The sequence below is a fragment of the Oratosquilla oratoria genome, chromosome 6, assembly GCF_046742065.1.
Source record: "Oratosquilla oratoria isolate Oo_2021 chromosome 6, ASM4674206v1, whole genome shotgun sequence".
In the NCBI taxonomy this organism is placed as follows: Eukaryota; Metazoa; Arthropoda; class Malacostraca; order Stomatopoda; family Squillidae; genus Oratosquilla; species Oratosquilla oratoria.
This window is the reverse complement of record NC_134782.1, coordinates 71,788,983-71,813,497: the sequence shown is the minus strand read 5'-3', so window position 1 is coordinate 71,813,497 and position 24,515 is coordinate 71,788,983. Positions and strand designations below refer to the sequence as shown.

At 44.2% G+C, this 24,515-nt stretch overlaps 1 protein-coding gene across 11 annotated transcripts in view; it reads right to left on the bottom strand.

The window, feature by feature from the left end:
* The window catches only part of LOC143026605 (uncharacterized), a 111,457-nt gene that overhangs the window by 64,886 nt on the left and 22,056 nt on the right, over positions 1-24,515 (bottom strand). For 7 of the 11 annotated variants that reach the window (XR_012966510.1, XR_012966511.1, XM_076187289.1 and 4 more), the window contains one exon: positions 2,152-2,193. The exons of the other annotated variants lie outside the window; for them this stretch is intronic. Coding sequence is in view for 5 of the 7 variants with exons in the window: in XM_076187289.1 (XP_076043404.1) it covers positions 2,152-2,193 (42 nt within the window). In the remaining 2 variants the exon portion in view is untranslated. The remainder of the gene's footprint in view (positions 1-2,151; positions 2,194-24,515) is intronic. 11 annotated transcript variants of the gene reach the window in all.

Below are 24,515 nucleotides of genomic sequence, written 5' to 3'. Positions count from 1 at the left end.
ACCTTTCAATTTTATCTCTACAATTCCGATTATGTCCGGTTCTTTTTCCTTCAGGTAGGGTACACGTACCAATGGAGACGCACTTGCCCTATGCAGACACATTTGACACAAAAAAAATTCTACCTGCCGATGGTGAATAGATGGGAACATAATTATGGGCTCAAAAAATTGCTTAACTATCCCCTCTTAATGTGACATAGTCTTACCTTCCTAATCCAAATAGATACGTGACTGCAGATGAAATAAAAAAAGTACTGTTTTTTAAAAATTTGTTACGAAAACCTGTTTTTTTTTTTTTTTTTTACTGTTAACAGATTTTGATTCCATTTTTTGTAGGTGGCTTGTGCATGGCTTTATGTACACTTGTGCATCAGAAACTGCTTCCCATTGCATACAGGGGATAGTTAAGTTATTTTTTGAGCCCATAATTATGCTCCTATCTATTCACCATCGCCAGGTAGTTTTTTTGTGTCAAATACGTCTGCACAGGGCAAGTGCATCTCCATTGGTATGCGTGCGTCTCCATTGGTACGCGTACCCTACTCATTCAGTATATTCAAGTCTGTTATTAAGCCATCTATATTTGTGCAAGACGCTTTTAATTTTCTGCTACTTCCATCATGTTTTCTGTTTCCCTTCCATTTTTCTCTGCTATGAACCATTTCCTCACTTTCATATCCACTACTCTCCAATAGAATTTCTCTTTGTCTGACTCTGTTCTTTTCTCATTTTTTCCTTAGCTTCTAGTCTTTTTGTTTTCTCATCCTTTCCCTCTTTATTCATCTCTTTTTATCCATACCTGTTTATATAGATCCCTTTTTGCTAGTTTCCCTGTTTTTGCTAAGATATACTCTGCTGTCGTTTGTGACTTGAATTTAACCTTAATTAGTCTGGTCTTATCTGTATTGTATTTCCCTAGTCTATACATTTCTTCAATTTCTTTACCTGTTTCTTGTTCATCTTCTTGAACTACTTCTAATACACTGTTTACTTTTTCTTTCTCTTTTACTCTTGTAGTCCTATTTGGATTATGCTTCTCTTCCATCCCTAATATAATCATACATTTCTTTTTATCCACTAAGTCTCTTACAATATTCTCCTTCTCCCTCATCACTTTCAAAATGTGTCCTTAGTTTGTTCTTTCATCTGTTGGTTTACTGTATCTCTTAATTCAATTTTGTTGTTCTCTTGGACTTTTCTCCAATCCTGTACCTCTTTTACCATGGAATCTTTATATTCTCTTTATCATTATTCTTTAATTCCTCATTCTCATCCTTTATTTCTTTTAACTGTCTTTTTAATTCTTCTATTTCTTTACTTAGGTTTTGGTTCTCCTTCTTTAGTTCTTCCAATTTATCAACTCTTTGTGTAATCCATGTAAGCTGACTGAACCTAACCTCCCACTGTTTGTTCATGTTCTCTTAGTTTTTCCTCTAGACTTGCTAATCGGGGGGGGGGGGGGGGGTTCTCATGTCTTCCCCCATTAAATCCATTAAAATAATTAATAATTACCTTCACCTTCCATTGCACTGCTCTTATCTATATTTCTAATTTTCACATTTTTACTAACATCTTCAACTTCACCTCTATCATCTGCGACCCTCTTGTTGACATTCCTTCTGACTTCCGGTGCCCGTTCGTTCCCTTCTTAATTTCCTTCCATTTTCCTCAGTAATCCCTATCTTTCTCCTTTTTCTTCACCTTCCCACTACACCACGAGCTTTCCCCTTCCCTACTAATACAACAAAGGTACTCCCTCATCGTTGAGAGCCATGAAATTTCAAGTTTTCCTGGAGTTCCAAACTTTGCTTTCATTTCGACTGTCATGTGTGTGTGTACAAACTTGCATTACTCAGAAATTTGAATAATTAGATGAGGCCAGTCCTCTATGTGCAGAGTTATCAAGGGTTCAGTGGACTGTATACAATTCCGTGTTTCCAGTTTATTATCCCTTGATAATCCCAAGATTCATTAGTATGCATCTGAATGTAGTTTTAAAATATGGCAGAGACAGCAGTTTATTTTCATATCCCAGCTATCTCATGGGATCTGTTGCCAGGTGCTGATCCCTTCAGTAATCTTCCGCCCTTCAGATGACATTTTCTCCACCTCCACCCCTTGTTCCACGACCCCTACTTCCTGGGCACTTACGGTGGTTGTACCGTCTTCCTCTGGGACGGTAGTAACCATTTTCTGTGGAAAGGAGAAACATGAAAGCAGTGGAGATCAACCGTAAAGACCCCACCTTAGGATTATAGGATTAGTAAAGTGAAGATTAGATAAAAAAGAAATGTATGAAATAGCCTAGTTCTAGAAAATAGGTAAGGTTCTGTGCAACATAAGCAAGAAGGAGGCTTATACAAAAAATATCAAAATTAAATAAAATTAATAAAATATAAAATTACATTAATAAATAAAACTATTATACTGACAAAGAAGGATGCATGCCTGGAAATTAGGTCAGGAGGAAGAGGTTCCATGCTTCAAAAGGAAGCACAGGCAAGAGTAAAGAGAAGTTGTTGAAAATGAACACAGCAATGTTTCACTACTTCTTCAACACAACTAAATGCAATCATTAAATTGAAAATGAAGATGAAACTGATAAGTAACCACAAACTTAGAAACATAAACTTGAGGATGTGCCATAATGGGTAAACATGTTTGTCCACCTTTACCTACCTTAAAATTTAGAAGAACATATCAGGAGTAATATCTCGTATATAATGTTCATGAACTTCAAAGACAAACTTTGAGAACACATTCTCCAAATAGGAGGGAGAGAGAGAGAGAGAGAGAGAGAGAGAGAGAAAATAACTATGTATCTACATATCTATATATTTATTACAACACACACTGAATGGTACCCAGTACATACAATTTCACCTTATCAACCACAAACTTTTTCCATTTTAATTCCTTGCAAATATGATCAAGATGGAGCTCAAAGAAGGAATGTTTAGAAATTAAGGTGTTGGGCTGAGGACTTGACCCAAGCCAATACCTAAAAGATAGACAATGATTTAATAACCAATTGCACTGAACTTATATCCACCTGGACAGTGCAACTGGTTAAGTCACTGTCCATTTATTACATATCTGCTAGGTTCGAGTTAGCCCGACAAGTATGCTTCCATTGAGCTCCTCTTAGTTTCAATTGTGTTTGCAAGGAAATAAAATGGAAATCTATCACTCTTCTCATTATCAGGTCCATATGCACTTACAAGATCCCACATCTCCCATACCAGTTTCACCTTCATCCACATTAACCTTGAAGAAACCTCCTTCCACTCCACCACACATATCTTTTCACGTACTAGTATAGCCACCCCTTCTCTCCTGCATCATCTCTTCACTACTGACACCCTTTCAACAAAATTCCCAAACTCAAACTTGCCCCTCCCTTTTAACTTAGTTTCATTCAGTGCCAACACATCCATATTTCTTCTCACAAACATACTACCTATCTCTTCCCTCTTACTTTCATCTGTATCACATCCACATACATTCAGAAACCCAAAACTTAGAGTTCTGGTTGGAAAATTCCTCCCAGACCTTCTTATGCCTTTGTTTTTTATTTTAAGAATATCCCCTTTGGGGCTACAGTGAGTAGGATGCCTATTCCTATCCCTGTCCCATTTTTGTCGCCTTTTATGACTCCAGTGGGAACACTTGGTGGCAGTATTCTTCCCCCTACCACAGGGTTTGGCAAAAAAGGAAATAAAGGACAATTTATAGTTTCACCCAACCATAGAATTTGATATGTGGCTTGTGTGTTTCTGGTGAGAAATGTGATATGAACGATGGTGTGCATCATTTCCGTCGTAAATGCGTACTTTTGAAGTAATTAAATATTGAAGTTATGCACTTATGCCTACATCTCCCGAACGATCTGCGGGGACGTGTGGGAAATCGGGGTTTTGGGTGGGGAAGACTATTAAATGGAGTAATGTGCGTTGCAAAACAGGTATAAAATGAACAAAAACACTTAAAGAAAAATAATAGAAATAACATTTTACGGCCGGAGTCCAGCGGTAGCCATCTTTGTTTTTACCAACGATTCGAAAAAGGTCTCGCTAGATCTGTTACACTTAACGAAGTCCACTCCAGCCGCGCAAGACTTCCTAACCGTAAACTAACGTTACCTACGTTAGGTTAGGTTAGTTTACAGTTACCAAGTCTTGCGCGAGCGTCTTACCAAGTCTAGCGCTTCTACTCACAATCGTTAGTAAACAAACATGGCGCCGCGCGCGGTACCCGCCGATATGGGATTTTTTTTTTTTTTTTTTTTTTTAGTCTTCTTCTTCATTTTACACCTGTTTGGCAACGTGCATCACTCCATTTATTAATCTTCCCCACCCAAAACCCCCGATTTCCCACACGTCCCCACATCGTTCGGGAGATGTAGTCATAAGTGCATAACTTCAATACTTAATTACTTCAAAAGTACGTATTTGCGACGGAATGGTAAACCATCGTTCATATCACAAAATTTCTCACCAGAAACACATAAGCCACATATCAAATTCTATGAATGGGTGCAACTATAAATTGACCGAAATAAATATTGACCGAAATAAATATTCAGAGAAGTGGTACAGGGCATTATCAAGAGTGGGGGGACAGCATAACAGAGGGACAGTCACAGTATAACTATAAGTGGGAGGTGAGCCAGCTGTTGTTTGCGGACGACACTGCGCTTGTGGCAGGGTCAGAGGAGGGATTGAGGAAGCTGGTGGCAGAGTTTGGGAGAGTATGTGATAGAAGAAAGCTAAAGATAAATGTGGGTAAAAGTAAGGTGATGAGATGTACAAGGGGTGAAAGTGGCAGTAGACTGGAAGTGAACATTAAGGGAGAGCGACTGGAGGAAGTGGATAGTTTTAGATACTTGGGTGCAAGTGTAGCAGGAAAAGGTGGAGTGAAGGTGGAGGTAGAATTTAGATTGAGAGAAGCGAGTAAATGCCTTGGTGGTTTAAAGAGTGTAATGAGAAATAGACATTTGGGAATGGATGCGAAGAGGAGACTGTATGAAGGAGTGATTGTGCCAACAGCACTGTATGGGGCAGAAACGTGGAACATAAGAGAAGAAGAGAGAAGGAGTTTGAATGTGTTTGAGATGAGGTGTCTGAGAAGTATGGTGGGGGTTACTAGGCTAGATAGAGTGAGAAATGAGGAGGTGAGGAGGAGAACAGGGGTGAAAAAGGATTTGGGAGATAGGGTTGATGAAAGAATATTAGGATGGTTTGGACACATGGAAAGAATGAGTGAAGAAAGACTAGTAAAAGAGGTATGGAAGGCAGATGTGGAGGGAGTGAACATGAGGGGACGTCCTAGGATGAGGTGGATGGATGGGGTGAAGGGGGCTTTGGGGAAGAGGGGAATGTCTGTTGAGGAAGGAAGGGAGAGGACGGAAGACAGAGGTGAGTGGACAATGGTTGTATATGGATGATATTGTGACTGCATGGGGAGAAATGGGCGGGGGGGTGGGGGGGTAGTGTGTGTGAGTGAGTTTTGACGCAGCCCGAAGGGATTTCTCCCCGTCCTCTCCTTATATGCAAGGGGGGACGGAGAGGGGGGGTCGCCGATTAAATGAAGCGGCCTTGCTGTGGATGTGCTGTGTCCTGCGACACTGCTTGTGACCCAGGGCGGTGGGCAGGGTGCAGGGATGACCCGTCATCCAGGAGGTGCTCAGATGAGAGGAAGGGTGGGAGGGGTGTGGAGTGTATTTAGGGATGAAATGGGTGGGAGTGTTTTTATGCCTTTCCCTTTTTGGCTACCTCCCTTGGAAGGGGGAAAAAGCCTTGGTATATGTATGTATCATTTCTCTACAGAGATTTCCTCTAACACGGACAAAATGTGTGGCTATAGTATATTGGGGTGCTTCATATAGACCCTAATGTATCAGCTTCGTGCTACTGAGCAGCTTTTAACCACATAATATGCAGCCAATATGTATGATATTCATAAATGACACTGCTCTTAGACAAAATCCCATACCTACCAGATTGTACCTCATAACAAGGGAACAAGAATGAGAGCTGTTGTAGAAAATTATTCCTTTTAATTCATCATGCTCTCCCATCACTTTACAATTCCTATTGACAATCTCTGATGTGTTTTTTGTTGTGATGATAAAAGCTACAAAAAGTGTTCTGTTAGGACAGTGTGACTGCATTTATTTGGTTCACAGTTCGGCCAGCAATGTTGCACTCAGGCAAGTTTTAGTTACATTATCAAAGTCATTACTGGAGTAACCATTATTCACTAAGATTTGGTGCACGAGTGTTTGAATTCAGAATAGAGGATATGCCAGAAAGAGCAAACAGAAAATGCCCACCAGATATATTCCCTAATTACACTTTTTTTGTAACTGAGTGAACATTCTCTGAAATCATTCATGCACTTACCAGCATCAGTGAGCTTGCAGTAAACCATAGTACTGAAGCTATCAGATGTAGCTTCCACCATAACGTCAAGGAAAAGGATTTTTTCAACAGCGAGCTCTACTGTGAATTGTAACCCAAAGTAACTTGAATATTGAATCTGAGCTCTCCCTGCATGTGCACATTATCTGCACTAACAAAAACGTTATCAGCATACCCACAATATATTTGCCGTTTTACCTCTAGGTGTTGTAAAACTTCATTCTCCATGAAAGTCATAGACATGAACCATCTTGGCCCCTCTGCAGTTGACTACCTCTAGTAGGTAGTCACACAGTTTGACTTTCTCTACTGGCAGTTCTTTTGTAAAGTATTGTAGTGTATGCAGAGAGGCTTCCAGTTCTAATTTGGAAGCAGCAGAAAAGTCTGTAAATGAATTTAAGGAATTTGTGAAGTGTTGGTATGTTCTGAACCAAGTGTTTGTTCAACTGTGATGAAACGGATCTCTTTTGGAAAAAGTTGCCCAGGCAATGTACATCTCAAAGGAAGAAAAGTCTGTGCCAGGCCATAAGCCAATGAAAGACCACTTAACTTTCTGCGTGGTAACGCAGCCTAGTGGGAACAAGAGCAAACATCTCCTCATGTACATTCTGAGTATCCACTAGTCTTTAAGAACAACATCATTAAGAACACAATGTTATGTGGAGATTGAATGTGAAAGCATGGTTTACCAAAGTTCTTCACTGAATGGATACATGAGGAGTTTGCTCCTTTAATAAAGTATCTGTGTGAGAAAAATATCCACATCACTACTCCACTATCCGTAACATTGTGCTGCCCCGCTCTTGTTGGGGAAAGCAAGTGTCGCAGAGGACCCAACGTTTATCTACCGAAAGACACCACCACATTAAAAAAATATACATATGTGTGTGTGTATATATATATATATATATATATACACACACACACACACACGCACACACAACTGTCTGCAGTTATACGAGATCAGGGCAGCACCGGGCCTGCAATCTTGGAATCAGGTTGTTAAAATGCTGGTTTCACGACTTCGACAGCGAAACAAGGATATGTCAAGCATTCCCAAATAAACAGAACTTCTGCAACTGCTGTCAATTTTAGTAATTGCATTCCAGTTAACGATATTTCATCACTGGTAGCCGATTTCTCTAACACGTACATTTACAGTGTGCGTGTGTGTTTACCTAGTTGTATTTTGCAGAAGAGTGCTCGTAGTAACCCGCAGTTGTATCTTTCGCATCCAGTTCTTTCTTAAAATGTGTGTGTGTGTGTGTGTGTGTGTGTGTGTGTGTGTGTGTGTGTGTGTGTGTGTGTGTGTTTCACCTTGATCTTTGGAACACGTGTTGGACCCGTGATCGACAGCTATTTCCCTCCCGGAAGAGAGCTCAGAGCTCGTATGACCGATCTGTGGGTAATGCTTTGACCTTACACGCACACACACCACAACTCCCGCCCACGAGAGTTGGAGTAACGACTAGAAGCGCAACGATACTGAAATTATTTTCAGCCCTGGGCAGGATTCGAACCTGGACCACCGCGCCGTAGTGACAGTGTGTGTGTGTGTGTGTGTGTGTGTGTGTGTGTGTGTGCAGGTGTGTGTGTGTGTGTGCAGGTGTGTGTGGTGTGCAGGTATGTGTGGTGTGCAGGTATGTGTGGTGTACAGGTATGTGTGGTGTGTAGGTATGTGTGGTGTGTAGGTATGTATGCATGTGTGATTGTTTTCCTAATTGTAGCACACTGGGAAGAAACAGCGCTCGTTGGATCCCTTCTTCTATTCTTAATGTTCTATCCTACGTAGCCTCAAATTCATGTACAGTTCGAACTTTATCTACATCTTTGATTTCCAATTACCATACACCTGAAGTCGTGTATTATTTGAATTTGAGCTATATCACCTTCTAAACCAAGGGTGTCAAACTCAAATTCTTTCGAGAGCCAATTATTCACTTGGATTCTCTAGGGTCATACAACTTAGAAAAACAATAGACATTAATAATAAAATAAAACAAACAAAAAATAAATAAATAAAAAGTACATTTTATCATGTCTGTTCTTAACAGTTTAGTTACATTTTTCTCAGTTACTATTACAGTAACGAGTTGGAAAAGCTTTGGTCTCTTCGCGGGCCACATACGACCCGTGGGCCGTGCGCCTGACACTCCTGTTCGAAACTGTGGTGTGATCCTGTGACTTTATACACACACACATCTTGCCCTCAAGAGATAGAATGGCAGCTTGCTGGCTGACGAGAACGATACCACTGCACCGTGGAACTGCGAGATAAAGATAGAGGGGGGGGGGTTATCCCTGGAACTAGATGAAGCCGACACCCACTCCATCAATGGCAGACGCCTTTCGACTTCCTCACCCTGCTCTTTTGGCGGGTGGGAGAGCGGGAAAGCAGGTTGGTTGGCTGGTTCTCCCGACCGAACGGCGCAAGCACTTTCTCCTATGCATTACATTTGCCCAATAACCCGGTGGAATTCCTTCACGCGAAATAATTTCCTCGTACAGCCAAAATATGTATGTTGAGTTATCAGAGTACAACAGACACGAGCATCTAAAGACACAAGACGAGCAGCCGGTTGTGTACTTATGCAACGCCAGGCCGCTTGCCACCTTGGCTTGCCTACCCACGGGCCGGCAGAAGATAGGTTAGCCAGCCCAGCAACAAGCACGGACCCAAAGGCGATAACGTTCAAGGTCATACTCACTCACTCACTCTCACCACAACGCACCATACCTCATACCATCCCACAAAAAAATGAGTACCACGTTTTCTTGACATACATCAGGCCACTGGTACACCCGAAAAAAAAAAAAAAAAAAAATATATATATATATATATATATATATATATATATATATATATATACACATATACACGTGTGTGTGTGTGTATTCACCTCGGATCTGCTGCAGCCTCTTTTCGAGACAGCCAGACACCACCCTACGGCAGTGAGCTCAGAGCTCATTATTAGCAGTGTGTGTGTGTGTGTGTGTGTGTGTGTGTGTGTGTGTGTGTGTGTGTGTGTGTGTGTGTGTGTGTGTGTGTGTGTGTGTGTATATTCTCACTGGCATCAACTTTCCGACTGAGCTACTAACCCTATCACATTCTCCAACCTGGAGGTTAATCTAATTCCCGAGGAACTAAGTCGACTGCTAACTGCCGCCCGTACTTATTATTTTACAATGAACCAGGGCTACTTAGCTAGTGGTTAAGACTGGTACGTTTCCCTGATGGATTTATCGTCGTTGTCATACCTGAATAGAATCACCAGTGACTGTGATGTCGATCAAATATTTCAGACTGTCGTCCCCGGATTCGAACCTGAGCTCGTGAATGTATATTTGTGTATGCATATACACATATACATATGTATATACATACACACACACACACACACATATATATATATATATATATATATATATATATATATATATATATATATATATATATATATATATAAGGCACCTAGTCTGGATGGATGCCATGCAGAATGTCTAAAAAAGGAGGTATAGTGATGGTGGACTGGCTGGTGAGGTTATTTAATGTTTGCTGGAGAGAGGGTAGAGTGTCAGAGGATTGGAGGAGTGCCTGTATAGTTCCTCTTTACAAGGGAAAAAGGGGACAAGTGTGAATGTAGTAGTTTCAGAGGAATTAGCTTGTTAAGTGTAGTTGGAAATGCTTATGGGAGAATCTTGACTGAGAGGATTAGGAGAGGAACAGAGGGAGTCATTGGTGAGGAACAGTGTGGATTTAGGACGGGTAGAGGTTGTGTAGATCAGATCTCTGTGGTAAGACAGATATGTGAGAAAGCTATAGGAAAGGGGAAGGATGTTTTTTGGGCTTTTATGAATCTGGAAAAGGCTTATGATAGGGTAGACAGAAAGGCACTGTGGGAGGTTATGCAGATATACGGGATAGGAGGAAAGTTTCTGGGAGCTGTCAAGAGTTTCTATGAGAGTAGTAGAGCTTGTGTCAGGATTAGAAATGGAGAGAGTGAGTGGTTCGAGGTAAAGGTGAGACTTCGTCAAGGATGCGTTATGTCGCCCTGGCTGTTCAACTTATACATGGATGGGGTAGTGCGAGAGGTAAATGCAAGGGTAGTGGGTCAGGGAGTGGAGATGGTTAAAGAAAATGGAGAAAGTGGGAGGTGAGCCAGCTGTTGTTTGCGGACGACACTGCGCTTGTGGTAGGATCGGAGGGATTGAGGAAGTTGGTAACAGAGTTTGGGAGAGTATGTGATAGAAGAAAGCTACAGATAAATGTGGGTAAGAGTAAGGTGATGAGATGTACAAGGGGTGAAAGTGGCAGTAGACTGGAAGTGAGCATTAAGGGAGAGATACTGGCAGAAGTGGATAGTTTTAAATACTTGGGTGCAAATGTGGCAGGAAAAGGTGGAGTGAAGGTGGAGGTAGAATGTAGATTGAGAGAAGCGAGTAAATGCCTTGGTGGATTAAAGAGTGTAATGAGGAATAGACATTTGGGAATGGATGCTAAGAGGAGACTGTCTGAAGGAGTGATTGTGCCAACAGCACTGTATGAGGCAGAAACATGGAACATAAGAGTGGAAGAGAGGAGTTTGAATGTGTTTGAGATGAGGTGTCTGAGAAGTATGATGGGGGTTACTAGGCTAGAGTGAGAAATGAGGAGGTGAGGAGGAGAACGGGGGTGGAAAGGGAGATGGGAGATAGGGTTGATGAAAGAGTATTAGGATGGTTTGGACACATGGAAATAATGAGTGAAGAAAGACTAGTAAAAGAGGTATGGAAGGCAGATGTGGAGGGAGTGAACATGAAGGGACGTCCTAGGATGAGGTGGATGGATGGGGTGAAAGGGGCTTTGGGGAAGAGGGGAATGTCTGTTGAGGAAGGACGGGAGAGGACAGAAGACAGGGGTGAATGGAGAATGGTTGTATATGGATGACGTTGTGATGCATAAGGTGGAATGGGCGGGGGGGGTGGGGGGTGAGGTATGTGTGAGCAAAATTTGACGCAGCCCGAAGGGATTTCTCCCCGTCTTCTCCTTTTATGCAATGGGGGGGCGGAGAGGGGGGTCGCCGATTTAATTAAGCGGCCTTGCTGTGGATGTGCTGTGTCTTTCGACACTGCTTCTGACCCAGGGCAGTGGGCAAGGTGCAGGGATGACCCGTCATCCAGGAGGTGCTAAGATAAGAGGGATGAGAGAGCCTGGAAGGGTGTGGAGTGTATTTAGGGATGGAATGGGTGGGAATGATTTTATGTCTTTTCCTTTTTGGCTACCTCCCTTGTAAGGGGGAAAAAGCATTGGCATATATATATATATATATATATATACATATATACATATATATACACACACATATATACATACAGTATATATACATGCATACACACACGCACACACACACACACACACACATATATATATATATATATATATATATACACAGTATACACACACACACGACAGTCGAAGTGACAGCGAAGTTTGGAACTCCAGGAAAACTTCAAATTTCGTGGATCTCAACGAGGGAGTATTTTTGTTGTATTATTAGGGAAGGGGAAAACTCGTGGTGTAGTGGGAAGGTATAGAAAAAAGAGAAAGGGAGGGATTACTAGGGAAAATTGAAGGACATGAGGAAGGGGACGAATGGCCCCCGGAAGTCAGAAGGAATGTCAACAAGAGATGCGCAGACGATAGAGGTGAAGTCGATGACATTAGTAAAAATGTAAAAAATAGAAACATAGATAAGAGCAGTGCAATGGAAGGTGAAGATAATTATTTCCATGGATTTAATGAGGAAAAAAACAACATACTAAAAGGCAGTTTGGATTTAGACAAGGACGATCATGCGTCACAAACTTAATGCGTTTCTATTCAAGGCTAATACTGTAGATGTAATACAAGAGATGGATGGGCTGATTGTGCCTCTCTAGACCTGATAAAAGCTTTTGACAAGGTGCCACATTAGAAATTGCTTAAGAAATTAGAAAATGCAGGAGGAATACAGGGCAAACTGCTGAAGTGGATGGAAGACTTCCTGCATGAATGAAAAATGAAAGTGGTGATAAGAGACAAACATTCTAATTGGGATGAAGTGATTAGTGGAGTTCCACAAGGAACAGTTCTGGCCCCAATAATGTTTGCTATATATATATATATATATATTAATGATATGGATAAAGGAATTGAAAGTTAAATGAGCTTCTTTGCAGACGATGCAAAATTGTTGAAAAAAGTGAACACTGTAGAAGATTGTGAGTTGCTGCAGTGATCTCAATAAAGTATGGGAATGGAGTAGGAAATGGTAGATGGTATTCAACATTAACAAGTGCTGTATAATGGAATTTGGAAGAAGTAATAAAAGAATAGTAGGATCGTATGGGAGAGGAAGAAATTAAAAAAGCAGAAAATTAGAAGGACCTGGGAGTCATTATTATGAATAATATGTCCCCTGAGAAACATATCAACAAAAATTTTGGAGAAACTAATAATTTAATAAGAGCAATCAAAGTGGCATTTACATACCTAGACAAAGAAATGGTGAAGAAAATACTAGTCACTTTAATAAGACCAAGATTGAAGTATGCAGCGACGATGTGGTCACCAAGTACAAAAAATTTATAACAAAACTTGAAAGAATACAAAGAGCAATTACAAAACTGGCACCAACACTCTCAGAACTATCATATTTTCGAGGAAAGACTAGCAAAACTTAGAGCTACAGACATTAGAACAAAGAAGAGAAAGAGAGGAGGCTTGATATTTTATATTCAAATTTTACCTAGTTGTATCGGGAAAGGGAACTATGCTCGTAGTATCCCGTCTCTGTATCTCGCTATATCTAAATTGTTCTTAAATTCGTGAATGGTTGTTGCACACAATATCATTTCGTGTGTGTGTGTGGGGGGGGGTGATGCAAAGATCAAATTACGCATTTTTTAGAGAGATCGCGAGTCGTTCAAAGTTATTTGGGATAAAATATTTGAGAAACTAGCATAACGGAAGTTCTGCTTCTCATTCTGGATAGAGGGCGGGACTTTCTGTAGCTCCTTTTACGTGATTGGTAGGAACATCTCTCAACAGTACGGATGAATTCGCGTATCACTTGTTTACAGGATATATGAATGCAAAAGTTGGACTTTAAGCATTCCGTTGACCAGTGTAACCCTACCTTCAGAAGGGACGAACGATTTTTGGTGATGACGGATGAATTAAACGGGCGGCTAAGTGTTACCGGTCACAGGGAACGAAGTCTCTGTACACAGAATAATATCGAGTGTCATTCAATTTTTTTTTTTTTTTTTTTTTTTTTTTGCTTCTGTTACGCATGTAATAAAATTCGAATAAATCAAGTCATTCTGTTATTGCCCATGTACGGCACACTCAGTTGTAATTAATGGAGTTATGAAATACAAAACACATACTCACGATTCCATATCATCAGTATCATGACTCATATGAAGTCTTTGCTATGGATATCCTCTCCATAATTCTTACTATCGTCTCCTATATTTGAAGAACGATCATGAGAAATATCAGGATATCCTTCTGTCAGCCATTTTGTTTTCTGCATCCTTAATCATTTTAAAGTTCCGTGCAAAAAACGGGACGGATGTTGATGGTGAGAATATAAACGTTCTCAAGAAATAAGAGAAATTACAAACTAATAACGATACAATAAACATCAACAAATATAAAGCTCCAAACAGAAAACGGGATGGAACATATTCCGCTTTTTCAATATGCACGGAATAAATCCTATAAAGCCACAGACCATTCCGAGTGCCGTCATTCCATTCGTGGTCGAATATTCCGTTCCGTGTTCCGTAATTGCACAGAAAACGGAACGGTACATATTTCCTTTTTTCATTGTACAGTATATGCCAGGAATGGAACTATAAAATTACGGGACATTCGTGTCCCATCATTCCGTCCCGCGGTCGCATATTCTGCTCCGTGATATGGCATTTGCCAGTGTTGCCATACGGACAAGGAGGAAGTGCGAGGAGAGAGACAGTCAGCTTGTTGAAGGACAAGAGGAGAGTGGAGTGGATAGGGATCCCTCATGGAGTTGAGTTGACCTTAACGCCTGACTGTATTTAAATACAAACACATCTGGCGCCATTATTTGTGGTCTGTAAATGCAGCGGTTTAATCTTGTCAACTTTACTTGAACCAATTGCTAAGGCACATAGTGACCATAAGATATTAGTTAAACATTCATGAAAATAAGAAAAAACGAGTATTAATTAAATGGTATCCATCACAGAACAAGGGCAGGGGAGCAACAAACACGAGCCGTGGCCCCAATCCCGCCATCGAATATGACAAGCAGGCCAAACGCGCGTCTGCTTCAGTTCACTCACCTCTTGGTTACCCATTCTCCACTGCATCCTTCCTTATCAATTTCAAGAGAAAGAAAACTTCTACTTTATTGTGGTTATTCAAGCATCTACTATAACTCCACGAATCTCATTTCCATACTTCCACTCCCTCCTCCGGGCCCTCCCCAACCTATGCCTGCCAAGGCTCTGCCTTATCCTTTCACACCCTGCACCCCCTCCTGCGCTGCCCGGCACCGGCAGCCCGGGCAGTCGTCCCCAACCACCACTCGCCCGCTGCAACCGCAAGGCGGAGCATCAGCGAGAAACCAGGAGTGCCGTGGAAGTACGCGGGCTGTCGTACTGAAAATCACAGCCGCACCCTACTTTCCACCTCCACCTGCTGGAGATTGCCACCCGACCCACAAACCGAATGGCGGCTATCTCTAGCAGTAGCTATATTATCACGAGTGCGATAAAACTGAGGGCACCAGGTACGAGGGCAAGGGTAGCATCTGCTGCAGCATACGAAAACTCATTCGTCATGCAACCCGGCTGCAAGGGAACGACAGGGTCAACTGGGCACCGTGATTGTCGTTTTGGTGAAGACTGTTGAAGGTGGTAATGGTGGATATCAAGGTTGTGGTAGTGAAAGTGGTACTAGTAGTGGTGGTGGTGAATGTAATGCATAGTGCTGCCGAGGGTGGCGATACTGGTGTAGGTTGTGGTGCTATAGTGGTGCTGGTGTGAGTTATGACGGTAATGTTACTGTAGATGTTGATGGAGGTTGGCATAGGTTATGGTGGTGCTGGTGAAAGAGAGTTTGTGGTTTTCGTGGTACAGATATTCGACTAAAAGAGCATGGAAACAACTGCCGCTCCGATTTGTTCTGCAAAACAGCTACAATAATCTTGAAAAGTCTCTTCGTCTGAGGGTTCTTTCTGAGCCACCTGTCAACCTCAAACCACACATCTAAACGCTACCTGCAAGGGCTCTTCTACCGCTGACTCTCGAAAATACATTTCAATCATGAATGGTTACGCTACACTGACGTGACCGTCTTAGAAATGTGAATAAAACCACACACATATCCTATTGTGTGTCGGTTTTAATTCACATTGCAACCAAGTGGACGACATTCATTCGCATCATCACTACCTCTTCCTAGGCGAAACGTCAGTGAAGATGGGACAAGGCTCAAGACGGAGATTACTCGAGGGCAGTTGGCGAAATCCACAAAGTCACATATTTAGGTAGAAATGTTGCTATTCACTCATATGCCTGCTTAGTTATAGCACACCATAAGACCCTTTCCCCTCCTCTTCCTTTGAAAGGGAACTCCGAGAACGAAACAATTACGGTTACCTCATTTAGGTCACGTGTTCCCCTCTTACACGTTGGATCCGTGGTGGACTGTGTTCAATTTCATAATGTGTGATTTATTCACGTTTGACGTGAACTGGCGCCACGGAGCCTACGGGGCCCACTGGCGAAGATCTTGAGCCGAGGAAGCGCCACAGAATACCCACGTGCAATTCTCTCCATGCATTATATTTTACCAGGTCGGGTTAATCCACCATGATAAAAGCTTTATCTAGGGGGGGGGGGCAAGCTAGTCCTCCAGTGTTATGTTAAACTCGACTGGCTATTCTACTTCCCGACCTCCCCTCTCCCCTTCGGAGGGCGACTAAAAGGTACAAAACTGGGCAACTGTTGAAGAAGCAGGTAAAGGTGACATAGCGATGAAGTAAAAAAAAAAAAAAGTAAAGGGCTGGAGGAGAGAAGTCAGATTTCTTCTCACGAGTTCGCTTGAATAACACTACACTGACAATTTCATTCGGCTTGGGAGGCAATACCATGTGATAGGTGAAGGCTTTGTATCAAACCTCTCGCTACGATATGCATTTTTGTGATCTGGTACCTAATAACAAATACTTGATTCAGCTGAAGAAAGCCCCTCGTGCTGCAAGAGGCTCCACATTCATCATATCATCATCTCACCACAAACTGGTGTCATCCAGGATATGGTTACAAACCCATCATCGCTACGGTGACGCCTTTACAGGTTTTGTTCAAACGTGCAGGCTTGTTCTGCTATGGCTAGGCTCTAGTGGTGAAAGGGTTAAGGGGCCTCTTCTGTTTGCCTCATACTGGGGCTATTTTCATCACTGACCCTGTGCCACCCATCTCAACCCCGTCCCCGGTTCCTCAAACATACTGCAGGAGAGAACGGATCAGAAAAAATAGGGGGGAGAAAATAGGAAAACTGAAAAGGCACCGAGGGAGTGAATGTGTTAATGATGGGCCGAGGTGCGAAAACTAGAGTTCCTGGGTGCGTGCGTGATGAACTCAAAAGACAATTTCATTCGGCCGATATGCGAACCACGGGCCTGAAAATCATCTCGTCAAGCCATTTCATTTGGCCATCTGGTCCGACCTTCAACCGAATGTAATCGTTTTACGTTGATGCACAAACATAAAACTGGCCATACTACTGATAAGATAACTTGTAGATAAAGAGGCAGCCGACGATCCCAGGATTCTCAAGGGCATCCCAGATATACGAGAGACCCAAGACAGACAGAAAGTACCATTAGTATTTAGAATTTCGTCAGAGATAACCAGCACTTCCATCCTTGGGGGACAATATTGTGACAAAGAAGTGGTTGTGAAGGGCAGCAGCAGCAGAGGGGGTAAAAGTTAAAAAGAGTGACCGTTCCCCCCCCCCTCCTCCTCCCCCGCCCCCAAGTCCCCTAATCATAAACGAATGTTATGTGATCCTGGGCCGTTGTTACGTCACCCAAGTCCCTAAATTACTAACTGTATAATCATCCCAACGGGGTCGACTGGCGAGAGAACATCGAGTACATGAGAGCTCTTACCAGCGAATACAAGAAAAAGAACGGGTGATCATTCACATTACCAACGAATTGGAGGCACAAAGATAGTGAGGGAATGAGTGTCGAGGAGAAGAAGGGAAATTAAGAGAGAAACAATGCGCGGCAGAACTACCGGGAAGACACCAAACCAATTAGGGTGGGGAGGGGTTAATGATGAGACAACGGAAGGTGGTGGTGGGGTGGAAGACACTCGTCATCCTATGTGGAGGTGGGGGAAGTGTCATCAGGGGGGAGAAAGGGATGGTGGGGGTGGGGGCAGGAAGTCACAGCACAATACTATTACCACGCCGCAGCGTCGTGTAGCTGGACGACGCGTTGCTAAGCAAAACGATGCAAAGCGAGTTGTGTCTTTACGTAAGAGCTCTCGCCGTTATGTAACCGCCATACCCACGCCTACCGCTTGCCTCCAACTCTCTCTCTCTCCTTCCGCACTGTGGCCCACGTGCAGCCCCACCATGGATATTGCAACAATTTCCCTCCCTCATAATCTGCCGTTGTAGTCCCATTGTGCCCAAAATGCAGCCCCAACTGCACCGAATCAATTCCTCTCCATCGTTGAAGCCTCGACTTGGACAGCGCTGTGCAGCGTCCAAAGCAGCCACCCGCCCGCCTGCCTCGCTGCCGGCCGGCCAGACCACATCCCCCCACCGTCTGGAACTACGTTACCATATGGAGTTTTCCCTTAAAGCCCCACAAACGTATTTGAACGAACGCACACACACAGTCCTGTACATCACACTGTTTATGACACACACACATACACAGCATGGAGGAAATGGACAACATAAATATAAAGCTAAATCTGACAGACGGAAGCCCTGATGGGACAGCATGAGCATATATCTTAGCTTGTATATTAATTTGGTAGACACACACACACACACAAACTATGATATTTGGGGAGTAGGATACAGGACCCCACTAGCGTTATTCCTTTCCTGTAAAATACAATTTGGTAAAAAATACTCAAATGCGGAGTCCTACACACAACTAAATGTGTACCCATGTACTGCCCATCTCTCCGACTGGCACCATAAATCCTGAAATATATTTCTCACCTCGTTTTCTAATTTACCCTCTAAAAGAAAATCCCGACCCCTCTGGCAAGTAAGTCGATCGGATACGACCAAGTAATTGTGCTATACAACCCGTCGCCAGCTGCCCGGTCTGTTTCCCCCAAGACAAACCCGGATTCCAAGGATGGCCGATCTCCCGCCTCCCCCCACTCCACAGACACACCGTCCTCCAAACTCCCGGCGCCACGACTGGTCGAGGAACTACTCCCCCCCCCCCGACCCCGACGATGGATCGGGTCCTACCGGAGGGGAGGGAGGGAGGACTCCCTCCGCGTCAACTGCCGCTGCTGTACTTGTCCGGAGCGATGGGGGGGGGGGGGGAGCTGAGGCCGTGAAACCACAGCTAATGGAGTAGAGTTGCAGCCTGTGATATCACCATTGCAAGACAGGCCACCCACCCCTCCGGCCTGGTGACGAAGTCTTCAGTCAGGTGTGTGGGGCCACGATGCGGAAGTCGGACAAGGTTGGAAAAAAAAGGGGGGGAGGGGTTCCCAGGTACCTGGGAAAAGGCGATAAGAGAGAGGGTGGGGGATGCAATATGAAAGTAGGGTCCTGGAAATGGAACTTAACGTGAGCATATGGATAAAGAGTATTAGGAGGGGAGGGAGGAGGAATGGAGGAATAGTAAGAAGAATAAACCGAAAATGATGAGGAAGAAGAAGAAATGGAAATAGCAGACGTGCTTCGGGATGTAAGAAAAGGAGGGTTGTATCGACTCGGCGAGAGGACCGAGAAGGCACGAGAGGGGCAAGCAGGAGGAGGGCGTAACGGTGGATTTGGGTGCAAGTGCAACGAGGGAACGGGTATGCGGACGGGTGACGAGAGGTAGTCAAGTCAAGCTTAAACTGGAGAGTTTAACCTTACGAGTTGGAGGGACTCGGGGCGTTTCCGGCAGCAGTCGTCGCCCGCGTCTTGACCCAGAGTGCAAGGCACGCACTCCATGCGCCACTAGATTTAATTCAGCAAAGTTTCTTTGTTTTATACATTAATCAAAATAGGTTACAATGTGGTGAGTCCCTTTCCCGCAGCTTATGCCGCGTCCCATGCTACAGATAGAAGTTCCCTCAGTGACAGAGATTTATTAAAGTAATCAGTATACAGTAACGTTGTACACATGTGTTGCGTGCTCCTAAAAATGTGACAGCACCGTAGCACACCTTACCAGTCATGCTCGGAGCCCAGACTGCTCTTTTTTCCCAATGCTTTACAAAGAATTTCCCTTGCTTTGCGCGGCCGCTCCGCCTCTTCATTTTACATAACACCTGTGCAAAAACACCACTCCGAGTGCTAGACGTGCTTTACTACTATTCCCTAAGCAAGGTCACTAGTTGCTGCTAGATTCAATTGTGGGCCCACGTAGCGGTTATTACAACCGAAACCAACCTGTCACTCAACATACACACTGCTTTCCCATTCTCCAGCACGTTTGGTCCTTTCCTATCGCACGGGACCACAAATACTCCAGGAACGTGTCCTTTGTATCTACACGAGACCAGCAATGGTCGTCTGTTCGTGGTGGCCCTGCAAGCCCAAGGAGTCGCCCCCCCCCCTCCCCCCTCCCCCAGAGAGCCTCACCCTCGATCTACTGACGCAGCACAGAGGAGTCTCGGGACCAGGATCAAGGTCTCAAACAACTCCCAATGTTCTCCACCATTTTATCCTATATGAGGAGCTCACAACCGACGACTGGTCCACTCCTGTACGAAGCGAAAGGAACCATGACCGAAGCGGTCCCACGGAGCCCCCGACGACGTCCCAAAGATATCGATCGACACGAGGTTCTGAGCACCGTTGCCGGCTGCCATCACAGAATCGGGCAACGGATTCCACGTGGCTACCAGCGCCGAACACTACAACTATCCGCTTCCATGGAAACGACGCATGCATGCACGTCCAGCTAAGATCTTAAACGCAATGAACCCCTTGTCCCAGTACCGTATCTCCCTCCCATTGGCCACCCTCCAAATAGTTGTCCACTTATCGAAGTCTCCAGTAAAATGACAAAGGTTTCCCACCCCCCAACCGCCTGGCACTCCTCTACCCTTCCATAATCTATTTACACCATATGTAATTTATAATACAGATACCCTAAAACAAAGAATAAAATTATTTGGAACTTCAAGCATGACTCCACAAAGATGAAATCTGATTTATCACCACAGATAATCCTGAACATGTATCACTGTCTATCCTTTGCAGCATCTATCCTGTAGGTCTTCATAAGAAACCTGTCAAAAGGAAGGATCTACTGCCGCGTACGATTAAGAACGATTGTTCGACTACTAAGTTCAACTACGACTACTACTACGATTAAAAAACGATTGTTCGACTACTAAGTTCGACTACTACTAAGGTGTTACACACACCTCCAGACTGAACCTAACCGCAACAACGCATCACCTTCATTAACCCCATTTAGTGATAAGGCGTCGTACTGAATTATAACAATAATGTCAAATAACAACAATAATATCAATAATAATAAGAAGAAGAAATAATAATAACAACAATAATAATAATAATAACAACGTGTAGCAAATCTGATCTCGTTCAATATAGACTGGCCAGGCGGCGCCACTTAGCTCTATAGAAATATTCCGTATCTGACATGTCTACAAGTCTATCAGTGCTGAAAGAGATTACTAGTGAAAATGTCCAATTTCTCCCTAAATATGTCAGACTTATCTGAAAAATTCCAAGAATGATAATTCCATCCCACTTGTTACGTAATTATGTACAGCCTCATATTACTCCGCCAATATAATTTCATCTTACAAAACGACACCTAAATATGTCAGACTTATCTGAAAAAGTCCAAGAATGATAATTCCATCCCACTTGTTACGTAAATATGTACAACCTCCTATTACTCCGCCAATATAATTTCATGTTATCGCAAAACGACACTAACACCTGCAATTCGGGTTTGCAAGAACGTACGTTTCCTCACCCCAAACCTAAGTTAGATATCTCATGACCATCGTGGTAGACTACGTTCCTCCTTTTCGAGACGAAGTCGACTGGAATCCAACGTGATCCCGAACCTCGCCAGTCCGCCGTGGGCAGCGACAGCAACCACGTGGACACTACTTCATAAATTCAAACATCATGCAATTATCGGCTGAAGACCAAGCATCTTCATGGGCTAATGCAGAAGTACAGCCCAATGAGACATCCCTACTGTGCACGAGTAAGAGTATCACTTATAAGGATCTCTATCTTGAGTACAACAAGGGTTGTACTGAAGCAGCCCAAGCGCAGGAAGGTGCTGGGAAGAAGGTTCCGGTCCTTCCACTCGCAATCCGGTACCAACACATATCCCTCGCCCCGTTTTGTTGCGACACCAACCACCTCTCTTGAAAGTACTTTCACATGCACGACTGAAATGACAAAAGCATCCCGGAAATCATATTGCGGTAGCATTGGCTACTACAGCTGAATGATTAAATGTATGGATAATAAAACTACAAAGGGAGCATCGCCCCCACCCCCGCACCTCAAGTCGTTGTAAAAGCAAAGCGGTTTATCGCGAGGAACTCCAGTGAAACAGACCCTAAGGTGCCTGGACACGAGACCAATGCCATTCTAATAGAGAGGAGGAGCTGGGCGATGGGACCACTGTCCAGGTTATCCCCCAACACCCATTCCAATTAGACTACCAACTCAACAACAACAACTACAACAACAACAAAAAAGACTTATGGTCATTTCTTGCACCACCACCACCCCAACATTCCCTCCTACTCCTGGCGCAACGTCGAGGCCGAATCCAGGCGTGGAGACGAGACACTTTACATAAGAGTTCGATAGCGGTGTTTGTATCCCCTCACCTTGGGGTGTGCCAGTTTCAAACGAGTTACCGAGTCCACGGTGGCCTTATCGGTGTCTCGAAGGAATGAGTTCTTACCCACTTGCCGCAGCCCCTCCCTGCCCCGGGTGGTGCTACTTGGTCGGTCAGGGTCTCATGACGCGCCCCGGAGCCGTTACCCTGATTACTATCACAGAAAGTCTTGATTGTTATCTCACTTATCATATCACTAAGGCGAAACGCCCGGTCATAGAACACAGACAATATGTGAACAACAGGTCAGGGCAACCCGCCTTCCAATTAATCCCAAAAAACGCTCTTTTCGTCTTGTACGGCAGCTTGTCATGTCGTTCCTGGCCCTCGACCCACCTCTCACCCGACCTTGTTGTCAGACCACCGTGCATGAAAGTAACCTGGAGGGAGAACGTGCAAGTGTTGGAATGTGAATCGGGACAAGGACCACGGCTTCTGTAAAACACAAAAACTACTGAAATATGGCCACAGGCAGCCATCGTGCAGCTGGAGTTTTTCTCCGTTCTGACCCTTCGTCAGTGACAGGCTCGCTCTCTCTCTCTCTCGCTCTCTCTCTCTCTCTCTCGCTCTCTCTCTCCGCTGGCTAAAATGAGACTGTTTAACTCAGCAACCGATGAGGGTTGATATTGCACCACAAGGCTTTTCCTCCTCCTTGGCTGTGACGCCCCCACCTTCCCTTCCAACATCCTACTACCCTTCCTGGCTGCCGATCTCCCACTTCAAGCAGCTATGGAGGAATCACTATACAAGTGGAGTTGATCGAGGTTCCGCCTCGCGCAACAATCAATCTTTTATAGTGTATACAAGTTTCTACAAATGCTGATCACATCATGCTGATCTAAGAAAATATAGGAGAGGTCAAAGTTGTCCATAACAAAACCATTAGGCAAGAGGGAGGGAGGGAGGGAGGGAGGGAGGGAGAGAGAGAGAGAGATGGGAGGGAGGGAGGGAGGGAGGGAGGGAGAGAGAGATAGGAGGGAGGGAGGGAGAGATAAACAGGAGAGAGGGAGGGAGCGAGAAGAGAGAAAAGAGGAGAGAGGGAGAGAAAAGAGATATATGAGAGACAGGGAGCGAGAGAGAGAAAGTGTGGGGGAGGGTTCCACCAAATCACGCATAATGTTAAGACCACCTTGGATACCGAGGGCGGGGGGGTGGGGGCGCCACATGCATATGAATAAAATAGGGTGACGACAGTCCATAGAAGAGGAAAAGCGCCCCCCGCCACCCTCACATCGAGACGGAAGCTCCTCTTCGCTATGGTGCCACGGAGACGGACAAGAATAGCCGCCTTGAGGCGCCAGCCAGAATAACGGCCAAAGGGCCGGGACCCCGATGCTGCCTCGATCACAGAAGAGGTCAACGGCAGCGTTTTCCCAACCACGGGGTGCGCCATAGAGACGAATAAAACATCATTCTGACAGTTGTCTGGATAAAAACGTGCCATCCGCTTCGGACGGGGGTAACGGAAACTGGGGCGCCAGGGCGGAATGATCTTATTACAAGGTGACAGGCTGACAACAGAATGAAAAGGAAAAGGGCCACCAAACCCCTAAGCGGAAAGGGTTAACTCGTGCAACGAACAATATTTTCTTTATCCTAATCTACGTGCTCTGGTGGCCTAATCGGAAGCGAACTGGTTTCGCATTCGCTTAGTTGTGGATCCGAATCCCGCACTTCAGTCTGATTCCCCGCAATGACTATCCCTTGCCCCAAAAGTTCAAGCGCATTTGACTAAAGGGACAGCTCCGGTCGTAACCATGCATCTCCTCGCGGAAGCTCTTCCGTCTACGCCACATGTGATTCAGCGGGCGATCCTGAGGACTCGAGGCAGCAGCAGCAGCAGCAGCAAAGGACCGTCCTTGAGCACGCCACTCTGGCCTTGTTCAAGCGCAGCTCGGGCCTAATGCCCTCTGTACGTGTGTGGATGCCTCGCCTGGCGCTGGTGCCTGAGTCACTGGGTCCAGAACAC